The sequence below is a fragment of the Taurulus bubalis genome (assembly GCF_910589615.1).
Source record: "Taurulus bubalis genome assembly, chromosome: 16".
NCBI lineage: Eukaryota > Metazoa > Chordata > Actinopteri > Perciformes > Cottidae > Taurulus > Taurulus bubalis.
In genome coordinates this window covers 11,864,533-11,891,447 of record NC_136604.1, presented here as the reverse complement: position 1 = coordinate 11,891,447, position 26,915 = coordinate 11,864,533, and the positions used below count along the sequence as shown (strand labels likewise).

General features: G+C 40.2%; 1 protein-coding gene across 1 annotated transcript; it reads right to left on the bottom strand.

Moving 5' to 3' along the window:
- triqk (triple QxxK/R motif containing) lies at positions 1 to 21,232 on the bottom strand. The gene is made up of 4 exons (XM_079232249.1): positions 21,141 to 21,232; positions 18,575 to 18,652; positions 7,733 to 7,818; positions 1 to 129 (listed from the first exon to the last, which is right to left on the bottom strand). The coding sequence occupies exons 2-4, from the start codon at positions 18,636 to 18,638 to the stop codon at positions 22 to 24; spliced, it is 258 nt and encodes an 85-aa protein (XP_079088375.1). The 5' UTR covers positions 18,639 to 18,652; positions 21,141 to 21,232; the 3' UTR covers positions 1 to 21.
- Positions 21,233 to 26,915: the final 5,683 nt, after the last annotated feature.

Below are 26,915 nucleotides of genomic sequence, written 5' to 3'. Positions count from 1 at the left end.
TGGCATAGAGTCCACCTCTCCTTAATCCACATCCAGATCCAGGTTGATCTCGGTACTCAGGTTGAGGTAGAAGAAGGCGTAGACACAGAGGACAAAGAACAGGATTGCAGCGATGACCAGGAATGCATCCTGAAAAGGAGCGAGAGAGAGAGAGGTTTTAAAATACGGCGTTCTTCTGTAGAACTATTTATACATGTTACTGGCTGATCCCTTTTCTGTCTTTATGCACAGGAGCAGCTCTACTTTGTTTGAACGCGTTGACATGGTTCTGTAATTATCGTGCTTATCTTTTAGTGTTGTTATGTCTATATTTGCCAAGTCCCCATTGTCTCTCTTTTCATTGAAATGAAACTGAATGAACTTTGTGTGTCAGAATACATTGTTTACTAGCATTTTGAAAAAAAGGTCAAACTAAATATTTAAACTAACTTGTGAATGTGCTTTTAAAGACAAATGGACTATTTTAGTCAATAAAGCAGAAATCTGTTTTCATAAAAAGAAGTAAAAATGCTCAAATGAAATTAAAGCTGCTCCACACTATTGCTGGTAAATATAAAAACACTAAGAAATGGATCACACCAGCCAGCTGTAACTGACCTGCAGTATCCGTCTGTTTCAGTGATAGGATGACTGCTAAGTAACAAATACGGACTATTCTGTAATTGTAATTATGTAATTGCTGCATTGAGACCTCAATCAATTATATTTAAAGGAAATCCTTATATTTTACTTTACAGAGAATGAAAGTCGCATTTTGCACATTATACATGAACAAGTATAAGCAACCGCACAGAGAAATGAAAGCCATGATTGTTTTGTTGAAAAAGGTTAACAAGCTCATAATCACATTTCCTGTCAAGACTGGGGAGTTTAAAGATATCCACGAGGAAGAGCATTTCCTTGTGCAAGCTTTGTTTACAGCGGTCGGAAGGCCAAAATAGACAAGCAAATGTGTTTTCACCTGCATTTGTGTGGAAATGGTTTCAGACTCTTTAAAAGGGAAACCAGGTCTCCGCAGTTTGAGTTCTAACTCTAATGACACAAACATTCTCAGCTACTTTAAGAGATTCACTGTGAGAAATCGTTACCTGGTAAAATGAAAGTGACACTGACGGTAAATATACTGCGGTAAAATAGCGGAATTTATAATAGCATAAATGACGTAAAGTATATATTTAGAAAGAAATAACTCAACATGATAGTGATGGTGCATTTAAACGCTACAGTAAAGCTACAGTTTCCTACACAGACTGCTCCACGGCTAATGTTAGGTTTGGTTTGGTTGCCAGTTTTCCAAAAACAATAACAATGGGAGAGACAATGTATTTGAGGATTGTGTAGTTTAGTTAAAGGAAAGTGTGCTAGCACATCACATGCCTTCTAGAGACTGAATCATTGATTAGTTTCAGGTTTTCTCTTCATGCAAAGACGTCAAGTGGAAACATATTTTGTAGTAAAACTGGGGCCACATCCAAGATAAAATAAAATGCACAGTATCACATTTCAGAAACAGAATATTGAGTGGCCGCAGTATTTGAATCTATTCAATCTGCAATCAATCTTCACTATTCTCCTGCCAGTTTTACTGAGAAGTTAAACTTTCGAAACAAAATGGCCTATTTCTTATTTTTTTAATTTCTATTGGTTAATTGTCAAACAAATTGAAGCCTTCCAGAGGAGTGTCATTCAACTTGAAAATGGGTATTTGGAGCGCTTGTTCATTATGTGGCGCTCGCACGATTACAATCTTCATCAGCTGGAGTTTCATTAGGGCCACTCAGAGTATTGAACAATGCCAGTTATTCTTTATCAAGAGAACTCATTAGCAGCAAACTTTCTAATCAACACTGGAGAGCTTGGAGAGCTTGAAAAGGGTGAGGAGTACAGTCTGATTAGGGGTTATTCAAACAAAATATTTGATTTGAACATGGAAATTAGTTTTTACATGCAAACTGGGCCACAACAACAAAGATGACATGACGAGTATATTGAAAAGACATGTAATCCTACACAAACAATTTCACAGATATCTGTAATCTTGTTCTTCTATTTTTATATTATTTAAGACGCCACCTGTATACAAATCATGCTGAACCACGATAAACACAATGTGTGCCATATGTTCAGTGACAGGCTGAGGTTGAAGAAAAATGGAACAGGAAAGCAGCAAACCGAAGCAAACAAACAAATATGAAAGAAAATTTGAGAAAACATCCCTTCAGTTATTACCATACGTAGGACGCACACACAGAGATGACTGCACATTCAACCCACTGGCCAAACTACATGGAGGAATGACAGAATGAAAAACAAGCGTGAGGAGGGGAGGGAAAACAAGTGAGAGATAAGGCTCGGCACAAACGAGCGGTGGTGGGGGGCTAATAATAATTCCTATCCGAAGAGGGGGGTGACAATTAAAAGGCGTCACGGCATCCACAGCTATCTGTGTACATGTTGTAGTGCCTAGTCATCAGCAGCATTGGTCTTCATTAGCCTCAGCCCGCATTTATCTACAGCCCGGCAGCCTCCAAACAGCTTTAAGTCCTTGCTTAATTGGAAAACTTTTAAATTTCATGCACTTTAGTTTCATATATTAACCGCCAGGCTCCCACTGCTTGATTTACTTTTCTATTTCGCCAAGGCCTCGGAGAAAAGAACTGTTATCAAATCACCGTGGCTTGATTGTTTTCTGCTTTTTCTTGTGTTCTCTCGCAGCTTTGAAAAACCTAACAAAGGAGAAGCGTTTGTAAATCTGCCGACAGAATCGCAAAGACAATGTTGTGCTTCTGACACAGGAAAGTACTCCGCTGAATTATACGTTGAAACAAAAGGACACACAAAATCGCAACCCGGGATGTTGGTTGTTGCGTTGTTGTTTTCCCTCTCTGCTTCAGATTTCAGAGAGGAAGAGAACAGCTGGTTACAGTGACTCGTCTGTGAACACAAGCTGGAGGGATTTTGGTGAAAACACTTGGGTTGTAGGAAGCACCTGCACTTGATTGAGATCATTGTTTTCGAGGAGAGTAGCCCACTGTGTTGACTCTTGTCTTGTCTCACAAACCAAACACATTTATTTGCGCCCACTCACACAGCCACACACATCTCAGACACAAACACGCAGCCTCTCTGCCCACATTCTGATGGAGACCTCTGGATAGGGCCTAAGCATCGTTCTTCATCATGAGGCTCTCTGAGCACCGGCGGCAGCTGCAGCGCACTTGGCATGCTGGGAGCTGGGTCCCCGTCACCCTGGCGACAAGCCACAGCTCAGTGGACATCCCCTCATCTGGTCTGACTTTTATTCTCCTCCTGGGTGTGTGTGTGTGTGTGTGTGTGTGTGTGTGTGTGTGTGTGTGTGTGTGTGTGTGTGTGTGTGTGTGTGTGTGTGTGTGTGTGTGTGTGTGTGTGTGTGTGTCAGTATGTGCCTATGTGCTGAGAATCAGTGTGTTTGTGGCTGAATGTTGGTGAATTTGGGCTGTGGTTGGTAAGCACGTCTTATCTGTACATAAGTCATCAATACAAATAACCCTACAATTATGTCTGTAAATGTTTTAAATGACCAATGCTCAAAACATTATAATAATTATTCAAATGACTTGATATTCATTTATTTAATTAATCCAATCAAATATTTGACTCATCGTTTCTGCATTAATCTTTTGTAAAATAATCAAGTTATTACACCCTACAATGAAATGCCCTACTGTGCCAAAATATGTTTAAAATAACTATATGCCGTAACCTGTTTTGACCTTTGGCCTGCTGATCATCTTAAATTAAACAAATATCATATAGCTAAAATCAGTCTTTCCATAAAGCTTACTGTAAGTTAAATGGCATGAAAGGCCATAACACCTACACATTCTGATGTGCTATCCATCTACGCTCCTAACCAGCTAGAAAGTGCAAATGAGCCTCATAAACTTAATGGCCAGCACAGATAACACATCCAGTTTGCTTCAGCAATCGGCAGTTTGGCAGTTTTCAGTCCAGCATCTCACAGTTTATACTCGATACTCTTTAGATGCTGCCCAATAATGACTTTACCTGTTCATCAGAGTTGCTTCTTTAAAGAAAAAACTAACAGCTTCATGACTTAGTACTAGTGTGTAATATTTATAGGAATCACAAAAAGACTAAAAGTACAACAACAACAAAATAAAAAGAGTCGCAATCTGTATAGTCTTCTATACATTCAAAAATGACAGCTGGAAGTCATTATCTGTATCCTCCATCCTCCGCCAATTCCATAAGCAATTTTTCCCCAACTTTCTTGGCTCAGCTGCTAAATAAGACTGAGGGAAACGAGTGCAGGACTGAACAGAAGGCTCGTGTGCCAATTAGACGAGGCAGCAGGCTTGTTTCCTGTGCTGCAAGCTAGTGTACTGGAGCTACTTCGAAGGCACTTATTACTCCACTGGCAAACTGAGAAGAGACTGCTGACCACTTCCTGCCAGTTTCTTCATCTCTGCTCTGATGACCCCATGCATGTAGGTTTTGAAGGAGCAGGGTGGGAAACATGTCCATACTTCAATTCAGACAGTAACAGGCTATATAGACACACCTTGACTCAACGTGTGAATAAGAATACACTCTCAGCCACGAGGGCCAGATTTCCTTAACTTCTGAGGTCGTTTTGTGCAGCCCGGCATCTAAATCGCTGTTGTGGGAACAGACGTTCCTCTTCTCTCTCAGTCCCTCCATCCGTTTTGCTGCCAACTTACCCAGACTGCCCTGCTACTAGGACAGCCCCAAGACAGCCTGGCCTGGCAGCTGCCAGATTCTCTGTGCCCACATGTCTGCTGGTCCTTCTGAGGTGCCAGCTGTATCTGAGACATGCATCTCAACCAGGGACATGGTAAAAGAGGGAGAAGGAGAAAGAGAAGCAGAACAGGAAGAGGAAAGAGAAGTAGAGACGAAAGAGAGAGAAAGAACAAGCAGAAGAGAAACCTAATGCACACAGCAACAAGCCAACAGAAACTGCAGCCAAATCCTTGCTGTCAACCAAAGGACAGAGAGACAAAGACCAAGAGGGGCTTTCATCACAGAGCAGTGTAAAAATCACAACTTTATGTAACGCTAAAAGGACTCGATGGGAAAGCAAGCGTGACCAAATAGCCATTACATTTGGGCTGAATTTCAATCGAACTCGGGGCCAAAGGGTCTAAGTCAGTTTAATATCCTCGTCCCAGAGGTATTTTTAATCCGACCTCTGAAAATTCCCTGCGTCTTGAGCATGGAAAACCTGAATTATTCATAAGCAATATCAATATTTCAAGATATGGACTAATCTAATTGGATTAAAGACGTGCTTAATGAGGCCTTGCGTGTCTAAGAGATGCATATTTTAAAACCTGACCATTTCACCCAGTGTTTAATCCTCACTACAATTTGTTCATCTCTGTGTACTACGTGCCAACTGAGGCTTAATGAGGAAGTGAAGCCTTTTGGCTTTTGATGTAATGTGAAGAGAACCAATTCTCAATGCCACGAAGGAAAACAAACATACCAAAAAAGAAAATGTAAAACATGTCTGAATTAAGTTTTACTGCAACTGATTTTCATTTTTGTAACAGCATAAAGGAAATGAAAATGATGATTTCTTGTGTTGGCATCTGCAAGTTCAAAGATGATTTGAACGCCTGTAAGGTTAGACTCACAAGCCATTTCATTGGCATGGGCTTACTCTACGTGGAGAGACCTTGAAATAGTAAAACTGTTCAACCGAATGAGGAAAAGCATAAATAACGTTTGCCAGAGTGATAAATGTGGAGTCATCCATCTACGCCTGCACAACGGCTCCTAATCGCTGCAGTGTGACCAAACAACGGAGGGATGCATCTTTCTATCCGAGCAACGACCTTAACCTCTTAACGTTCTGCTGTCGCGCGGGCGCACATTCAACTATACACTGTACATTCCGTTGTACATTCCGTTGTACACTGTACATCTATTTATAGTTCGGTATGAGTGCCATATGTTTCTGGAAAACTACGATTCTTGTGATTCCAGCTGTCCACTCCGTTTCAAGATCAGACCACCACAGCAGCTACAATCAATACTTTTGTCAGACAACAACAAACAAACAAGCGATTTGAAAATCAAGACAACTCACCGATGACGCCTCATATTGATCCATAAATCCATAATATTCCAACAAAAACGACGTTGTTACGTCGTAAAGGTCCAATAAAAATAAATCCCATATAAGATTTAGTTCAAAACACGTGATTACATCCATAAATATCCACCAACTGGCGTTGCATAATTCCATTGCAGCTGAAAGTTATGACCGAAAGTAGTGTTGTTTTTAGCAGAAAGTTATGTTTGCATGGGAGCACAGCTACAAACTCGCTATCAACATGTCCGCCGAAATCTAACGTTTCCAATTAGACCCCACTTGAACCAATAGGAGCTTCATGTCCTGACTGACAAGCTACATTACCCAACCAGAAGCTACGTTGAAGTTTAGGCTCAGCCTCTATTTTCTTTTCGTGGCTCACGTCTGCTCCGTCGTACAGGACAGATGACAGGCGTTTCGGACAGCCAATAAAATTCCCTAAACAAAGATAGGCGGGAAGAGGGGGGGCAAACAATCCCAACAGCCTTCAATCGAGAAGAGACAGCTGCTGTAGAGATTCAGTCTGAAGTGTAAATTAGCATAAAAATGCATTTATACTTCATTTTCTCTGTGTCAGCAATACTGGGAGTATATATATGAATAGTACCTATATAAGTTTGCAAGACTATAAGCCTTTTTAATAGGTATATAGTATATATATCAGGAATATTTATAGTCTCAAAATAAAAAAACGCCTAGACATTTCATTAGAAAAACATGTGTAAAATATTAATTTTCTGTGATATTGTTATCAACTTTTTACTTAGACTAGAAAAGGCTTCAGGCTATGGTCCCATTGTGTTTTCCAGTCCATAAGTCCCATTTATAGTCATCTACAGGCATCTATTTACAAAGAAATGTTCAGACGGAAATAAAAACCTTATACTTTAGTGTATTCAAACTCATATAACTCAGTGTCAGCAGCACTTTAAGTGATTCTGACTATTGAGGGAAAAAAGCTTCAGATTGTTACCTTTCAAAAGAGACCAAGACCATGCATTTACTCCAAATAGTTTAAGTACAGCTTGCAATTTACTTTGGGTATACCTGGATAGGCGTTTTTCGTCAAATTTTACAGGAATGTTAAGAGGTTAACTCCCTTCCCTTTCACATTACACAACTCCATCCATGTTATCACCTTCTTATTCCTGTTCTTTTTCTTCCCTGCTCGTTATATTTCCAACTTCTCGGTCACTGTCTGTCCTCCTCCATTGCGTCTTCACCATTAAAAGAATAATGAGACTCTTCCAGGAATTCATTATGTCTTTATTTTTCTAGAAACGAGTATTTTAAACTTTATTCTATGGAGGATGGTAGTTTTCAACACTTGCACAGATCTTCAAAGGATGAGCAGCGGGCCTCATCGCATCATTTCAGGTTGTTGTTGTTACATTCCCTAAAGACCTAACGCAGGTTTTAAGAGAGCTAAGAGCCGTGGATGTGAAGGGATCTATTGAGACAGACTCAGACAGAGCAGACACATAACAAAGAAGATGGTTGGCAGACAGGAAGATGAGCAGAATCGCAGATGGGCCAAGACAGACAAGCAAGCAAAAACATTGGAAGACATGTAAACATGTAGTCCTGAAGAGAAAGGAAGTCCAGCCTCACCTTGAATCCAGAGGAATTTTTCTTCGCATCAGCTTTCAGCCGTGTGGCCTTTAAGGCTGACTTTGTCTTTTTGTAGTCCTGCTTACCTGAAAGACAGAACATAAGTGTGGCACACAAATCAAATGACTGAACAAATAGTTTTCATTCATTGTTAACAGGCAAACAGATCCAACCCTGGTTCCAGTCGTTATATTATTGGACCACCTCCTGCCTGGAGCTGCATATCCAACGGATGCGAGAGCAGTTTTGATCTCATCTAACACAGCAAGAAAGTGAACAACAGAATGCCGACCTGTTCTTGTAAGATATGCTGCAATTCTAACGCCCGACTAAAATAGCTGTAAATTAAAAAAATAAGACAAGTAAGGAAATGTGCATCCAAAATACAAAGAATCCTTTCTGGCCTCAGCTTTCACCTGCGCTTGCTTGACCTCCCATGGGCTCAACTCTCAAGGGTGAGTCTTGTGGGCAAACTGGCCACCTGGCAAAGCATGTGTGTTGTGTGAGTATGTGTGAGTGTGTTTGTGAGTGTGTGTGTGAGAGTGTGTGTGAGTGTGAGCGGGCTTCACATGAGGCAGAACCGGCTGTCTTGGTCTAATTAGAAACAACACACTGCAGGAAAAGGAACTTTGTTAACAATAGTGGAAAGGCAACAGCTTGCTAAACAGTGTGTGCGTGTGCGTGTATGTGTGTGTGTTGTGTGTTGTGTGTGTGTACATCTTAGCGAGTGATTAAAGATGTTATTTTAGATCAAATTAGGCTTGGTTTGGGTTAAGGTCAGGGTGTGAGTTAAGGTTAGGCATAATGTTCATATGGTTAACATTTAAGTTATTAGCTGGGGTTTAAAGCGACACTGCTAACAAGGAGCGGTCCAATAGAGGTGTGTGTGTGTGTGTGTGTGTGTGTGTGTGTGGTGATTCTGAAAACAAACTGCATCGCACTGAGTGTCATGTCTCTGAGGAGCAGAGATGCTCCTCTTCTAGGGACGGCCATGGAGGAGAGAGATGACTGCTAGCATATATATAATAGTGTATCAATTAAAACAAAAGTGTATAAAAATGTCCTACTATCTATACATATAAAATCCTGTTTTAAACAGATTTAAAATGTAAATTGTCTTGAATCCCTCTGTGTGTGTCAAACAACCTCATCCTCCGCTCCTGTCGCTGCCTATTTCCTTCTAAGCTAAGGCCAGTGACCTCCCGGCCTGTCACATGATCCGGCCAAAATCCCAACATGGTGTCTCACAAGCAAGCGGCCGTACACTTGATCCCGACTCCTATCTGCCGAGACATGATGGATGTTGCAGTCAGTGACAGACAACTTTACTTAATGTACTTTATTTCATATGTTGTTGGCGTCTAGATGGAAGTTGAGGTCAGTGACGCGATAAGAAAATAATACAGTTTGTATTTTATTTTCAAATGTAGTAGTGCATTTTAGTAAAATAAATGTTCAGTGACACAATGCAAACACAAAATGCTATTCCTATTCCTTTCTCTCTTTCTCCATCCCTCCCGGTCCCAGACCCCTGCTCCACCTCCCTGGCTCAGTGGAGGGCTAATAGAAATGGGGAGCATGTTGCCAGAAGCAGACAGTGAGCTTGTGGGAATTCATTAGGAGGGCCACTGGATGTCTCCTCCACTTGTCAGAATGTGGAGGTTAGAATGTGGAGGGGGGGGTTGATAGAAGGACACCTTTCGGTTGCTCACCATTCACAGAAGTGTGCAGGGCTTTTCAGACTGCAAATGGCGGATTTGTATAATGTAAGGCTACAAGAAGCTACATCAAATGCTTCACATCAAAAAGAACAAATACAAAAAGTCAAATGGATTGTGAAATGTTTAAAAATGTAAACACATAAGGAATCGCTGAAGTCGAATCAGACTCACTCATTTAGCATAATTTGACTCCTGTAAAAGACCCGCCACACCAGAAATATGTCAACTGAAATGCATCCGTGTCTCGAGGTGAAAATAACAAGTTTCATCACAATACAAAATCATATTGATTGTTAACAATACAAGTTATCGCAAAGGTTGCCACAACACAATATTGATTCAATTCAATCCAGGGAACTGCAATAGATATGAGATGATATCATATACACATTTAATACAATCAGTTATATTTATATCAAATCACAAAATAAAATGAATATTGTTGATCATTGGATCAATACACCATGTCTGCTGTGGCTGTTGGGCTCACAGCTAAGAGGCTAGCCAGACGAAAAGATGCTAGCACTCGTCAGTCACAACAACTCCCAAGCTTCTTCTATGTTCTCTGTCCTGGTGGGTTTGCTCCCATTTTGTTCTCAGGATTGAGAAAATTTGCAAATTTAACCAAAAGTTGTGCAAAGAAATGCGCAGATTTACTTCTCTTCAAGGTATTATGTATTTTATAGCAGATAACAAAAATGTACTTCCCAAAATGCTTTACAAACGTAGGCAGAATAAAGCACTGGTCACACCATTCTATATGTGTGACTGACTGGGCCTTTATGATTTTGAATATTAACAACATTTATTTGATAAACACTATAACCTCGCCTCATATCTAGGATATCTGGGAAATGGTCTTCTTCACAACCAGTAATAATAACAATCCATGATGTCCGTTATGCAACCTCATCTGTCTCCAGTTGTGAACAAAAAGTTGTTCAATTGGATTTCAAACTGAACAATCTGTACTTTTCTGTTTTGTGGCTGGTGTGCTTTGTTTGGCTATCTGTGTCCTCAGGGTGTCTGTTCTGCAGCAAAGTGCCCACAGATGCTCAAAGGCAGACGAGCTGGGGTTTACATTTCAAGGCAGAATTATTTTCATCATTTAAACCATTTCCCACAAATGCCTTCTCAAACACGCACCTGTGCTGTTTTTGTTTTTATTTGTGGGTCTTAAATTATTCTACATAGAGAAAACGTAATCACACCTCAATAAACGTATAACCATCTGGTCAGAGTCAATACTTAATTGGAGCAACATTAGAATAAATATAGGACTCAGTTAATATGGAGAAGATATTCTGGAAACTTACAACAGACTGTGTACGCTATGTAATGTTGTTGAATTAACATGATGTAAAGCCTCATGTGGTTTGTTTGCATGGGTCTGGAACACAAACACACACACACACACACACACACACACACACACACACACACACACACACACACACAAACTCAAACATGCTCCTTTTCGCCGTTGCCGTTCACCTTGTCGCCACTTTCTGTCACAAATTATCTTGTATCTTGGGTTGTACTGTGCTACACGCCGGCCTGCCATCTCGCCCCACTTCTGCCTGCCACACTGAAAAGGATCACTCTCCGTGTCTCAGAAGAACATTCTCCCCTGTAAGGCGGCCTAGAGTGCCTGTTGAGAGGCTTCCTTTTCATGTCGCGAGGACAAGAGAAAAATTAAAGTGCCCCAACCACACACACACTTTTATGTGTGTTTCATGCTTTTCCCTTGCATGTTTGTCATTGCATTTACCTGTAAATGATGTTTGATTTTATTTTTATCCACAGCTATTGTACTCCTGAGCATAACGAGACAGGTAGGGGGTATTAGCTAAAATTAACCACACGAGTGATTGAGCACTCAAAGGTAGGAGGGGGGTATGTGATTTGTGTGTCGCACAAATTGGCCATTTAAGTGAAGCTAGAGAAGGGGTAGGTATAGATGAGTGTCACAGTTTGTGTGAATGAAAATAAAAAGGATAACATAGTTAAAAACTCGGACCATATCAGTAATAATAACCTACATAAAGATGTTGCATTAAATGCACTACTGTGGACTCCAAAGTGGTGCAGAGTGTGGATAACAGATTACTTATTGTTGTCTTTGTTCTTTCAAGTCTTAGTTGTGTGAAATTGTGTTATTGTGTTATTTGTGTTAATTGTGTTATTAAGAAATATATTTGGGAATATTTAAGACATTTGTCAGATTTTTATCGAAACATTTGAATCTGCATATTCGATTTGAGATTGCATCTTTCTTTAGGAATAAAATGGTAGCACTTTGCAAAACAATACCCAGAAGTATGAGTAGGTACCAAGTAACGAGCTGATAATGAATACATTTTTAATAAGTACTTCCTTACAACCAAATAACTAAAATGGTTGGATACATATACAATATTCAATAGTTTTTGAGAATTGTTTTCATTGACGCAGGAAAACCACTGCATCAATGGGTTGTACTGGATAAAGATTCAAGTATTCTTTTATGTCATGTTAATATTCTGATGGCTTTGGAAGGCAGGAAGCCATCTTTGATTGCGTCATGTTAAGTTATGATTAGTGCGTCCAACAATGCATTTATTTGAGGTGAAAAGTCTGTCATGACTTACAAAATGTCATGTCGCCTCATTATACTAACTTTATACAGCTGTTGCATATAAATTTAAGTTTGGCATCATGTAATTATAGACTCCTGCATCATCATTTGAAATTAAAATAGTTTTGTTTCCCGTTAAATAAAGAGCTGATCCACCAGAATAACAGTTCTGAGACATTCACTTTTGTATCAGCCAAAAATAAGCTACTGCAAAAGCGAGTTTCTCCTCAAAGCTACATTACCAGCCAAGTATTCCACGTACTTCTCTAGCTGTGTTAGTCTACCACATGGAGCATGTTTTTTCTTCTCAACATTTTTTTTTTTAATTAGGGATGAAAAACAAAGAAAAAAAAGAAAAGAACAAAAAAAAACGGTGAAACACGTGCAACCATGACTTCCGTATGTCAAGCCTGCAATGCAGACTTGAAAAATAAAATAAAAAGGCCAGCATTTTAACAGAAGCAAACAGCTTAGTAATTAACTCCAATGCCACTTCTCCATTAATAAGCTTCTATTTAAATTTTGCCACGTTTCAAGCATGGAAAAACACTGTCAGATGCAGACATGTGACCTCAGGCCGTAACAGTTAAAAAAAAAACGATCCCTTAATGATTTAAAGTGTCACATTAATGAATTACATTAAGACTATTTTGTGACAACAGCGTTTATTGTCCAGACAGTACTGTGAATGTACTGTGTTTAAAAGCTACTGTGCACAATTGACGTGAAGGAAAACTACAAACAAGTACGTGAGTGTGTTTGTTTGTTTGCTTCTGTGGAGACTAGCTATCCTGCATATGCACCACATGCAGAGGGGGGTGATTTGGACAGACACTGTCCAGTAGTCTCTGAATGCCCTGGGTCGATGCCGGCAACATACTGACAGCGTGTCTGACAGTTCCTCGTGCTTTGCTTTTGTGTTTACGTGGCATGGCGGCCAAATAGTCAGTGACCACATGGTCCGGATCGCTGGCATCTGCCAGGATGCACGGCCGTGGAACTGGAGGGCTGATGCCAGGCGCATGGGAAACATTCATGCCTTGTCCTTCGCATCATGTGCAGCGAGGAGAGCAGAGGCAAAGTCTTGCAAGATGCAAGGGCTCAACAGTAAGGGCTGCCAGATTGCCATTAGCAACAATTATGACAAAGCTTGTATTCTTTTTGTCACATCTTAAATCATCATTATCAAGCAAATGTATACAGTGTTGAGACGTGTGATGCATCGAAGTCTACCGACAAATGTGAAGGAAATATTCCAATTATATACATTTAAACGCGAGAAGTACATGTTCGTAGGTTTGACTTTCTTTCAAATGTGACAAGACGCCTTCTTCAGCCAATAATTTCCAATTTGCCATTCTTGAAATCTTGGGTGTCTTTATCCGTGAACAATGTGTCCTACTTTGTTCAGCAGGCAGCAGCAATCATTACTCGAACAGAGTGACCACTTCCATGTAAGAACACTATAGCTTTACCTCTCCTGAGGGCATCTTGGCAAAGCCAATTATAACAGGCTTAATAATGGTTTTTAAAAAGAGAATGTCACCAGTGGCCTCTAGATTGACCATCATGACAAAAGCACTCCAGCAGAGATGATGGTTTAGCTTAACGTCCACCCTGGACTACTGCTGATGCTCAATGAATAAGCCTTTCTTTCAAAGAGAAGGAAAAACGGTAGAAATGAGAGGCTGGAAGGTAGAGAGAGGACCACAGTGTGCTTGACACCTGTGTTACATATTTTGTAATGATGAGTGGGGGAAAAGAAACACTGTGAAAGAAAAAAAGATCTTCCGTGCCCCTGGGATGTGACAGTGGGAGATGAGCTTGTTATGTCTTGTCTGTCTCTCATTTGTTGAACCAGCCCGGGTTTTACACGCCAACAGGCGGCTAAAAGATATATATGTGTGATTAATAATCATATTTTATTCTTCTGTCCCACTATGGAAACATGTAGAACCATCACTCTGCTTTATGAGACCCCAGCCATTGTAGAGTAAACGAAACGGAGACATTTCTCAACAAACTATCATATGCCTGAGAAAGACAAATATTGCTACTGCTGTCACAACGATACAGTTTACAAAGACTTTTTGTTTAAGATCCAATCTGTTACAAACAGGTACAAGTGACAATATGGTGCAAAGACTCCAACATGCATCAACATAAATCATTTAGCTTAAGAGTATCATTAGTCCTATTAGTCCCCAAAAAACACTAGGAAATATAAAACCTGGAATAATCAGAGGATGTGAATCAGAAGGGGACAACAAACAATCATCCACTGGGAGGAAGGGGACGAGAACAATGCAACTGTCGACACAATCTTCAGGAGAGGGGATGTGGATTACACAACATCTTAATTGAAAAATTACAGAAAACAAGAAGTAACATTCACAGGGAGAAAGGGTCGTGTAATGAAAATCCATCTCCATTCAACCTGTAGGCGTCTGTTCAACCGCTGTTGCAAGTTGAGACTATACATACTTAGGGTTGGATACCGAGAACCGGTTCCAACACGTCCGGTACCTACCGGACCGAAAAGCAACGCAGATTTTGGTGCCTGAGCCGATTTAAATACTTTTTTTTTTTACACTACTCTGTAAAGTTGCACGGTATATAGATACTAAAAAGGTAGCGCGGTGCCCGCACATTAAAAACGATTATTAAAATAGCGCGGATCAGAGCACACTCGCTGCTCTGCTCTCTGTCCGCCTGCATGCAGAGCGGGGCTCGAGGGGGCGCTCCAGCGCTCACACACACAGTGCGCGCACACAGAGATCGCTGGAGACACGAGCACGAGCTTTTGAACGTCCGTCCTTGGCTTGATGGAACAAATCTCTCCAGTTGATATTAATGATGACGTGTAGTCCAGTAAAGCAGCAGTTTTAGGATCCAACAGAGTCTGAGTTCTGTTGCACCAGTCCCATCAGGCCACCTGATGCTTGTGTCTGTTCTTTTTTTAAATATATATATTTTATAGTTTGAAGTTAAAAGGTTTGAAGCTGTAGTTTGAAGTGTGTTTTGTATGTACTTATTTATTTATATCTATAGTATACTTTAAACAGTTAATAATATTGTTCAATTTGAAGAAAAAGAATTGCATTGGCAATAAAAAAGTATCAGTTCAGGCACCGTTTAGGCACCGGTATCGTTTTAAAAGTATCGGTTTAGCACCGGTATCGTAAAAAACACAAACGATACCCATCCCTATACATACTACATAACTGATTGACCAGTAGCAGAAATAAATAAATTGATGCATTACTGAATATTTTTTGTATGCAACAAAAAATAGTAGATCATTAAGATAGGTGTCATTATTTTTCACTAGTCAAGAAAAATAACTTCAAGGCTGCCAAAACCTTTTCAAGATGCTTATTTGTGGGCAGTGTCACATCTAAGGTAGCTACTAGAATGTTAACTTTGGACTAGTGATCAAAGAAAATCGGCGGCATCTTCAGAATAAAATGACAAATTGGATGCGACAGGCTGCTAGAGAGGACCAAATGTTCTCAGTTCTCTCAAATGGTTGCGGATTGTCTTTTGGGTCAGGAATTTAGTGCAAAAGTTAAATATGAGGTCATATGTTTGACCTCATCCCTGAACCCCCTGTGCCCCTCACCCTCCTGGATGTCCTGTGCTGTTGTTGAGAGGATGACCGTCTTCTGACTGGTGGGACGAATTGCTATTGTGCTGGTCAAAGTCAAAATATGAATCGCAAGAGGACCACGATTACCAAGCACCTGCTTCTTAGACTTTCCACAGCCAGAGTTCTCCTGTGTAGAAACACTAATTATAAACTTGGAAATCCACGGTGTCCTGCTAGTTTTAAAATCTTCAGGATTGTGTCACTCTGCTCAGCTTCCTCTATAGCTGTGATTGTCGCCATCTCTATAGAGCAGGGATTCCCAAAGTGTGGAGCTGCCTCTAGGGGGTGCGCGAGAGGAAAAATTTAATGGTGGTCTAATGGTGTAATACTTAATATTAAACATCATTTAAAAAAAATTAAGTAGGATTTTTTAATTATAAAAATTCCCTTTGTAAGATTTGAATTAAAAACGTACAATTTAATAAATAGATGCACTTCCGGTCCGGCCGCCAGACTGTCTTTTACATACACACTAGCTAGCTTGTGCACCTAACGTCATTTCATTCATTCAGCAACATCCATGAAAATATGTTAAACTGGCTGAAATCGGGGAAGCTGTCAGGTGGGACATCTGAAGCTATCAGTAATAAAAGAGGAGAGGGACAGAGAGAGAGTGAGGAACCGGAGGCGAGAGAAACGGAGAGGTGCGTTGGGGAGAGACCGGGAGAAGAAATCGACCGGGAGTCAGAGAAAGAGGAGACGGAGCGGGAGCACAGAGGCCCATCGCGGAGTCAAGGTGAAGGTGAAGAAACGAGAGTGAGCATCAGACTGGGAAAAAAAAGAGGAAACATGATGACAATTATCTGGGTCTGGGCTTCACTTGGATTGGCAATGCAGATTGCCCGAAGCCACAGTGCGTGTTGTGCAGTGAGGTTCTGGCTAACAGCTGTCTGAAGCCTCTTATTTGCGCCGCCACCTGAACACCAAGCATGCCAGTGCAAGTCAGAAGCCCCTTACATTTTTTAAATCAAAATTGGAAGAGTCACAAAACAGCCAAAAACAATTGCAGTCTCATTCATGTGTTGGCGCTACACAAAACGCACTACGGGCTTCATATCTGCTCAGTTACCGAATAGCAAGGAAGGGTCTACCTCACACAATCGGCGAAGACGTGTGCTTGCCAGCTGCTAAAGAGATGGTGGAATGTATGATTGGAGAGAAAGAAGCTAAAAAGTTAGACATGATCCCGGTGTCCAACAACACTGTCTCGCGCCGCGCTGCATCGATGCTTTGTCCGAAGACATCCTGGCAACGTTAGTCGGTCGCGTGAAGAAGAGTGAGCTTTACTATCTGCAAGTAGACTTGACAGGCTGAGCCACCTGCGCTGCATGTGAAAATCCTCATATGGACTCCTTTTTTATTTCTATCCGTTTCTGAGCCTATGCACGTGCCACTCTTTGTTCTTTACGTGGCTTACTGTGTTTAAGTAAATAAATGTGAAATGCAATCTGCCTCTCTGAGCCTGTGCGTGTGTCCTTGCCATCCTTATTGCTCTTTAAAAGTGACGCCTTGTGTAACTGAAATTTATACAGCGGACTAAATCTTGTAACAAACGCCACGCGCAAGCAAACAGTTCTCGCATTGGTCCGATTTTATGCGTCTATGAATAGGCTCTGTTGCGTTTTTTTTTTAAGGTGTGGGGGATTGGGGGTGCGTGAACCCGGTCGGGATGTAGTAGGGGGTGCGTGGCCTAAAAAGTTTGGGAACCGCTGCTATAGAGGAACATATTCTCACTTTTGTCTCAGCTATTTCAGCCATTCTATAGGTTCCTATGAGAGTGATATCAGGGCTTTAGTTAGAGTCTAACTCCTTTTTCCTCTCATAAGACTACTGAGTCACATTTCATGTACACAATATATACCACTTCTGGGATTTGAAGTAAGCATATGACAAGACTTCGCTGCTCACAATTATCCAGCTTTGCCATTGACGACCTTTTGGTTTTGCTCCACAAAAGGAAAACAAAAACAAAATGACATGATACGAGCTGTGATCTTCAAGCAACCACAGCTGGCATGCTAAAGGGGACCAAACTTTTGATTGATGCTAACCATATTGCCTTAGTAAGGCCTTTCTGATGCAAGCGGAAAGATGGGAAAACAAAATATTGCAGGATTAGAGTGATATTAAACTTTGACAAAACAGCTTCTGCCATGATATCAAAGGGGCTTTACAAGCCGGGGATTCACTGTCTGTCTGTCAGACCTGTGACCTTAGATGCTGCATGCTCGTCTCAAAGTGTAATTACTTCCACAGCTTGCGTACTGGTTCTACTCCTGTGAGTCTGGTTAAAGTTTATTTTCAATACAATACAAATTGGAAAAGTTTCCAGGACTGTGCAAAGATAATAAGCTTTTTGTTTTTGCATAGCCATCGTTGATAAAGGTTGAGCTGTTATGAAACTACTACAACAATACTCACTACAACATAGTATCATGTGTGCTTTATTGAGTGGGACATAAGCTGGTTTCTACAAGTTGATTGTTGTGTTGTGGTAAAATTGTGCACATCAAGCTCCGAGTTATGATGTTTGTTTAATCGGCGATACTTAACAAATCAAAGACCAATCTAAACTGTCAAAAAGCATTATGAACTAATTTACAGACTTTTTTGCTTTAATCGTCAGTTAATATATTGATTAATCACTCATTTAGTTTACAAAATACTACATCAATGAGCTTCGACTAAAACTTATTTTATGTTATGAAAAAAAAAGGAAAAATCAAGAGCATCTCTTCCAATCGTTTACTAACTAGTGTCAGAATATATAATCAATGGATTTTTGATTACAGTTGACTAATTTCCTGATGATCAACAAATTGATTTGAGCAGCACTCGGATGAATGAAGACTCACCAATCTGTTTTCGGTACTGATCAACCGGTAAGCTGGTCGCACAGGAGGCATCCTTCCTCCCCATTCTTCTTCCTCAACCTGATAAGAAATGAGGAGAATAAAACACCTTCTGAGTGAGAGAATCTTACAGCTGGGTCTCAATGCAACACCTGATCATTTAACTTAATCAAATATGGATATAGCTTTGTTCCTGCTACAGTAGCTCCAAATAACTTGTGAAATCTGCAGGAAGGATTCAAGTTAATACACAATCATATATGGAGAAGAGTAGTCAGTTTTGATCAGGCAGATGGTTTATCTTTCACATACATCTGCTCCACATAATTAAATTAATTCTCATCACCTTCCATGTGTGTTACGTTCACAGTATGCACGCTTCCTATCCATCTCATTTAGTCTAACACCATTTCCCTTCACACCATGAGCTCCCTTTGATTACCCTGACAGCTCACATGCAAGATATAAAGAGAAAGAGCTTGGAGTAATACAAAAAGTATACTTAGACTCCACATGTAACTACCGTATGCAAGAGTGTGACAGAATAAATGTCAGTCTCCAGGGCTGTGCATTATAATTAGTAAAGATGTACATTTACCAGAAATAACTACGCTTGAATAATACTTTTCTATACAAAGTGCTAAAACTCAACGTGTGTGTTTCATGAATCCATCCAAAATGTTTGTTTCTCAGTGAGTACTGCGCTCTAAATTCCAGACATGCTCCCTCACAACACACTGCATCAATCAATAGTGTAGCCTTTTGTTTAAAATACTGGAAAAAGCAAGTATGAGTGGAGGGGCAGGCCAGAGCTTTTTTGATGATACTCAAGTCCCTCTGACCTGTTATAGGGAAATATTTAAGCATAATATGTAAGATATGCTAGGTATGTTTTGACGAGTAAAACTCGATATCTATCAAGTCCTACTCGGCTAATGATTATCATTGTTTTAAAAAGGCCTGTTTAAGTGTGATAGGGAGTGGAATCTGTAAGCAGGTGTGCACAGGGGAGAATAGAGAGGGGAATATGAAAGGAGGGGGGGGGGGAAGTATCTATGTGCATTCAAGAAGAACAGGAGTAGTGAAGAGTCGAGAGGTGCAGCAGGGGAATCGAGGGAAGAGACTGAATTAGCATGTTCAAGGAGCGTGGCGGGCTGCTTGTGCCGACTGATGCCTTCTCATGGGAGACTGCTGCCTTCAGAGACCTGAATTTTACCTTACACTAAAAACTTTTTTCAGCTACATTTCAAACACCGTTAGTGCCAGCAGAGAAGGAGCAAGGATGCTATTGTTCTCCAGCGGGTGGAAATCAGAGTCAGCAAATTAGAGGACGTAAAAGGGGAGAGAGGAAATTATCTGCATGCCATGTTTACAGTTGAACACAGTAGGCTCAGACTTTCAAGCTATGTTTTACTGTGCAGCGATATCATTGTACTATATCTAAAATCGCCAAAAGCAGCACATTTGAAGCCTCTGTTGGACCCTGTGGTCGTTCCACTCTGACATTTCTCCACATGTGTAACTAACTGTATATCGAGTATTTGTAACAGTGAAGACATACACAAATAGTAAGAAGGTAGCGTGCTGATTATTAGAAAAAAAAACATATTGAAGCACAGTGACCGCAGCATTGCAGGTGATGATAAAATGATACTTTCTCGTTTATATTTGCACCTTGTATGCAGAGATGACATGGCTGATAGCACGTTCTCGTCATTAACAGTGGTTATCAGGACCTGAATTCACTGGACACCTAAGCTATGTCTAGCACGTAACTCTAGTATTTTCTTTAAGAATGGCCTTCACTGCTAGTTGTTTCGCTATTCAGAAAGCCTGTTTCATAACTGGTACAGCAACATTTGCCACAGTACAATTAAACAAGGTCAATTTAAGGGGGAATTTTCCTCAAGCTTAAGTGCAAGTGTAGGAAATACCGTAATAGAATTCAGAAGGCAAGCCGACAAAACAAGAGCAGGACCGTGGAGCAATGCTAGATTAAAACATGTTTCAGGTATATTACCAATATGACAGACACTGAAGGTTAGAATGTTCAGTTTTGCTATTTTAGAGGTGTTGATTCAACTTTATATTCAGTGTACGCTCAACAACATTAATGGGGGTTAGCAAAACATTTGGAACACATATTTCCAAAACTGACATAGTATTTATCACCAAAAAGGTCAGATAGCCTGCATGGACCTGATCAAATGGAGTTACATGTGAATTTATTAACAGACCATGGTGCTTTGGGACAGTTTGGTGTCTGGGATTTTGACATACATCTTTCTATCCGTCAGCTTTGGTAAAAATGACCTATTACCCACGGATATTAAACAGACTTTAATTTGGATTCCGAAAAAATGTGCGTCTCTCTTCAGTTTCGAACGTGAAGAAGAAAGTCTGAGCGACTGCATGACTCTTTGCAGACCTCCATACAGTTCGTTCGCTTTTGAGCAAAACAAACCAACGAATTATCATTCTGTACAACTGTACAACACGTAAAACATGTACGTGGAAATGCAATTGGCATCGGGCAGCTTTAATTCATTGCACTCACGAGGATACTTACTTACACTGCTCTTGTTTACCGAGAGAAAATGTCGCTGAGTCGAGGTCTGTCTGCATGACAGAGCGCCTGCTTGATGCACGCGGGCACGCGAGACGATGGAAATAACGGTTTTTATTGTACTTTGATCGAAATTTTCTCCAGAATGCCAACACACCACTACTCACATTCCGACTTCCTGGTTTACATGTTGACAGTGATGACAGACAGTCCATTTCTCCAATCAGACACGGGCATTTGTCGAGTTGGCCAATAGCACGAGGGTGGGACGGATCGCTTAGACAAAACACTGAGCACGTGACCAACTGATCATCCGGACACGCCCTCTCGTTTCAAGTTACACAAGCTCTTACGTGTTTTTACATATTCCATCTATAGTCATTAGGACACTAGCTTTGACGTTGCAAAGCAAAACCGTTTTCATAAGTATTGTTGTGTATATAATACTATTGTGGATTATTTACTGGTTTTTATTCCTGTTTTACTGTTTATTTATATTACTTGTTTTTTATTTTATTTGACTATGTATCTCTCTTGTGTGCACTTTACCTGTCTGCTCCTGTAATCCTGCAATTTCCCCACTGCGGGACTAATAAATGATTATCTTAATTGATCTTATCTTAGAAATGTGATTGATGAATTATGAAACAGTTGTGCAAACAATTAGAAAACCTCTCCCTAAGTATATTACGTTTACCAAGGTATTCTACCAAAAGTGAAGCACAAAAGATCAGTGGTGAAAAGTAAATACAATATTACACACTGTCCGGGACTACCTTACCTACCAAGGAGTACTTTGACTTTTTATATTTTAAAGTACATTTTGTAGTGAATACTTTCACTTAAGTATAATTTTAAATGGATTGTGGTATTGCTTCTTTTACTTGGATACATTATTTGAATACTTCTTCCACCATTGCAAAAGACCATATCAAAGACTGTATGCATGCCTGAATGTTACATGCAAAGATGCCGGCACCCTTTTTCTAAAATTAAAACTAAGACATATGCTGTATAAATAAAAAAGTAATATTAGTTTGACATGTTGGCCACAAGTCATTCTTGCCTTGTCAGATTACAACAAATGGTATACTTATCCTTGTTGAAACAGTAGCATTATACTATGACAATTAAAGGAAGCAACAGCTGACAGGCAAACTCAATCCATGATGTGTATTTCTTGTCTTACGTGTTTTCTTTGTTTACTGTGTAGAATTGTATTCCCCCTATGAATCCAGCCTCGTTGCTGCCCGGAGCATTTATATGTCGACTTGCCGCCGCCTGTAATTTATTGAAGTTTAAACTTATTATCTACTCTCCCATGGGCATGCCTTTTACAATATATGTATTGGGTCTATAATGGGCCTGCATTATGCTGTACTTTATATACGTATAAATATTGCTCAGTAAACTGTGCTGCACATTCACATTAAAGGCTTTCATGATTGTGACACTGAAATCACACTTAAGGCCTTTAACGTTTACGTACTATAATTTTAGACTGTATAAAAACATATGTGCTTTGAGTACCCTTTAAAAGCGCTATACAAATAAAATGTATTATCATTATTATACATTTTACATATGTGTAAGTCTAAGCTGCTAAGACAATTAACTTAGAACTGTTAACAAATAGAAGCCTGAAAATGTTATTTTAACATGGCCATCAAAACCAGCACAAGTGTAGTTAATGCAGAGCTCAAATATTCTCGTGTTATACTAAATGTGTGTGATTAATTTCTCCCGTTGAGTGAAACAAACCATCGTGCTGTGCCTGTCACAATGATAGATATGGAAAGCATTAGCATCAACTGCTAGTGTGAATGAAAACTAGGCAGGATGGATTTGCCCAATGAACAGTTGTACTGTATGGACTGTGCACATCACTGTAATGTATAGATAAGACTTGAGAGGAGATGAGAGGGTTTCCCTCAGGCCCTGTTAGTGTGAACATTTTCACTAGTGATTGAGTGCCCCTTGTTAGATTATAGAGAATATCAACTGTACAAATGGCTGCTGATTTAAGTGACCACACCACAGAGGAAGCATTAAATAGAGTTAAGCCTTGGCAGGATTCCTAAAATGATCATCAAGTTTTTGAGATCTATTTGGGTGTGTGCCTATCTTTATGTGTTTTTCTCATTTCTTTCTGTCTCTCTCTCTTTGAACATCACTCAGTCACACTGCCTCTATTTCTCTCTCTCTTTCTTTCTTTCTCTCTCTCTCTCTCTCTCTCTCTCTCTCTCTCTCTCTCTCCATCACTCCTTCTCTCAGGCAGTTAGATGGCCTTTAATTGCCAGACATTAAAAAGAATGCTAGAGGAGAAGAATCCCCTGGGGCTATTGGCAGGCTAAATGGCAGCTCGGCTGCCATCGCCTCCTCCTACATGAAGCAATGAAGACGTGTCAACATAATCTTGGGCAATTTGCAGTCATCATCAGGGGGACTGATTAATTTTCCAACTGAGTGTCAGTCGTAAACAGCAAGATTGTCTTTCTACATTTTCCTGTCTTTTCATGTCTCGTGACTTTAAATGTTTCAAAGCAAAGTATAACCAACAATCAAAACAATGCATTCACATGGATCCAGACCTTAATCTGTACTAATAAAGTAAACAAGCTGTTAAACACAGATTATTACACTTTAAAAAGGGGCTTAAGGCCCCTAAACATTTCATAACCATAGATATCTTGCATCACACTGGTTGGGACAGAGCAAACTTTTTTTTTTCATAATCTCTGTCTGACGGTATTAATTCTGAAAACATGACTTGCTTGTGAATTGTAGTTTTATGATCTAAATGGGGGAGGGTAAATATGTAGGCAGAGACTTTTCGGCAACTCCATCAACGTTCACGTTTTGAAAACGCAGCCAGTGTATTCTGCAACATTTCATGCAATATTCAGATCAGTTTGTTTATAGATGAGGGTTGTAGCAGCAGTCATATTGTGAGAATTGGTCATACATTTCTTAAACAGCCAATGGTGGACATGCCTCACAGTGCGATCTAGGACCACAGGTTTGGTTTGATGACTAAAAATGTCTCCACATTTCTCTCTTGAGACTCTGTTACCCGGGACAACCAAACATCTAAATTGTTGGGGCCTTTAGCCGACATGAATTAAACTGAAATGTTTTACAATTCACTGTCTTATGACACACTCTCACACATACTGTCGAAATATACAGAAACACACTGTACCCTCTACATTTTTTTATATTAATTCTTAGAGATTGAATTTGAGAGATCCCTTTTCATTTCCATCCTCAGCCATATTATTGGTTTGAAGGAGAAGACACAATTCTTCCTTCTGTTAAATATTCTTATCTCGGTTTTTCCGCCATGCCTGCAGTGAGCGGTGAGTTCTCTCCCCCTCTCTATCTCACAGCCCCAGAGTTCCCTGTCATTGACGGGGAAACTGTATCAGCACAGATGAAATGCATTTGGTCCTCGTATAAGAAGAAAAATGTCCCAAAGACCTCGAGAGATAAGTTATCGTACAATGAATTTAGTCCCGTTTCGCTCCAGTCATTATCCTGCATAGCGACTCTGATGGCTGCAGTTATCTGCCAGTGTGTGAGGAGGGTTTGGCTGTCGGGACAATCATGACAGACACCCCTTTGTGATCTGCAGCAGTTGGAAAAGATTTGAGAAGAATGGGATGCAGCGAAGTCCCAGGTGGGAAACCAAGTTGAGCATAAAACACAAAACCAATAAATACAGAAAATCCATACTTTCCCGAGCTTATTTGATCTGTTTTGAGAAATGTCTTTGTGAAGAATCAAGACAAATAGGATATTACATAGGTGAACATATTAGCCTCTACCCTATAGTTTAATATTCCATATTTCATCAAGTGCATATTTACGTCCCTTTTCACAGTTCATTTGAATCATAAAAAAGTGATTCAAACACTGACGATATAATCAACACCTCATGAAGCAAAGATTTACTTCATTAAAAAAAATTGCCATCAAGTGAACAAAATGCTACCTTGTATTGTGAGAGAGCAAACTGTTTTTTTCATTAACCTAACCTTATGTGACTTCAACAATGGCGTTTACATGCAGCTTTATTTTTTGTATCATTTACTTGGATCCCCATTAGCTTGCACAAAGCGGTGGCCAGTCCTCCAGGGCTCCACATGTGCTGTGAAGAATGTGCTGCCTTGTTATTCCGGTCTCTCTCATCTACTGTTAGTTAAATCACAATGCCTCCTCTCTTGGATACGAACGGAGGTCAAATCAGCGAGCAGTATCTACTCCATTCTCCCAAACACAGTGCTTGCCTGTCCCCCCAGCTGTGTGTGGTGGCTGCCCGCACTGAGCTTTAGTGTTTATGCAGGTGCTGCAGCTGGAGCACTGCTATAGGTCCCCCATGGACACACTGCAGACCGGCTGGCTGGGTTGGAGTATTTCTTTTCACTGTTTATTCTGCCAATTCAAATCTGGGCCCTGCTGAGAGCTATTCTTGAGGCGCTTCATTTTTATCACTTTGACTCATGTGGTGATCCACACCAGGACAGACACATAAGCACTCATTCTTCCTCTATTTATCTCAAACCCACTCACAGACACACCAAAACTTACTGACTCACTCTGTAAAATGCCCTTAATAATCCACATGACACACACACACACACACACATACACACACACACACACACACACACACACACACACACACACACACACACACACACACACACATACACAACCATAAACCTACGCTACCCTGTCAACTAAATTTGGTACACCCCACCATTACCTCGCCTGGTTGTCACGAGACAGCTGCAGAGTTCTGACATGTTAATTTCAGCCCTGAGTTGACCCCCAGCTAATTATCCTTCAACTCTGTAAACACTAGTAGCACCAGTTAACACCAATTAATGGCCACTAATCATTGCCAGATGCTGCATCTCGAGTAATGTGCCCCACTTCCTACACTTGCACTTACAATTTCACACATTCCCTTGATTCTGGATTTCTATGGTTTGTTGAACCCTTGCAAAGACATTAACATGGGCATTTGTGCACCGCTGAGTTCCTGCACTCATACTTTTTTCACATATCATTAAATACACAACAAAATGGCTAATATGTAATAATCAAAGCTAAAGATATTCCTTAACTAGTCCAAATGTGGTAGTACCACTTCCATACCTAGTGGTCTGCTGCTGACGACTGCATAACCAGCTGAGCTCGCAGTAGACCACAAGAACACTTAAATCCCCTTGGTCACTTTAACCACTCTGGTGCAATATAAATGCATTTTTCTAAATACTTGTTTATTCTGTCTGTATATATAACAGTGCTATTGTGGATTCTTTTACTGTTTTTATTACTGTTTACTGTTTACACTGCGGGACTAATAAAGGATTATCTTATCTTATTTTATTACAATATGATAAATAATGCATGTGAACTTAGCTAAATAATCAATATAAACATGCCTAATATAATATAGGTTTTGGAGTGGCTATATCTCCTTACACCAATAATCTACAGACAAGAGATACATCTGACAATCATTTATTCTGCATTCATTGTTCATATTGCCCTAAACACAGGAGAGCATAGTTAAGCATTATGAAAACACATTAAACTGGATCCCAAAACAAAATCTTTTCTGAGCTGCAAATAATCAAAAGCTTTATTCTGTCTGCTCCAACATTATTCTTGATTTGCTGCCTCATTGTTTGTATTGATTAGTCAAGTGCGTTGTGCTTGCTGTCTTGCCTGCCAACTGTACTGTTGCCAAGGGAAAGCGTGAACAAA

Bases quoted from the DNA above. Each gene is read 5' to 3' on its own strand.
- triqk (XM_079232249.1), bottom strand. From the start codon at position 18,638: ATGGGGAGGAAGGATGCCTCCTGTGCGACCAGCTTACCGGTTGATCAG. The intron at 7,819-18,574 runs GTGAGTCTTCAT...TCTGTCTTTCAG, and splicing joins TCAGTACCGAAAACAGATTG to GTAAGCAGGACTACAAAAAG. The intron at 130-7,732 runs GTGAGGCTGGAC...GCTCCTTTTCAG, and splicing joins AAAATTCCTCTGGATTCAAG to GATGCATTCCTGGTCATCGC.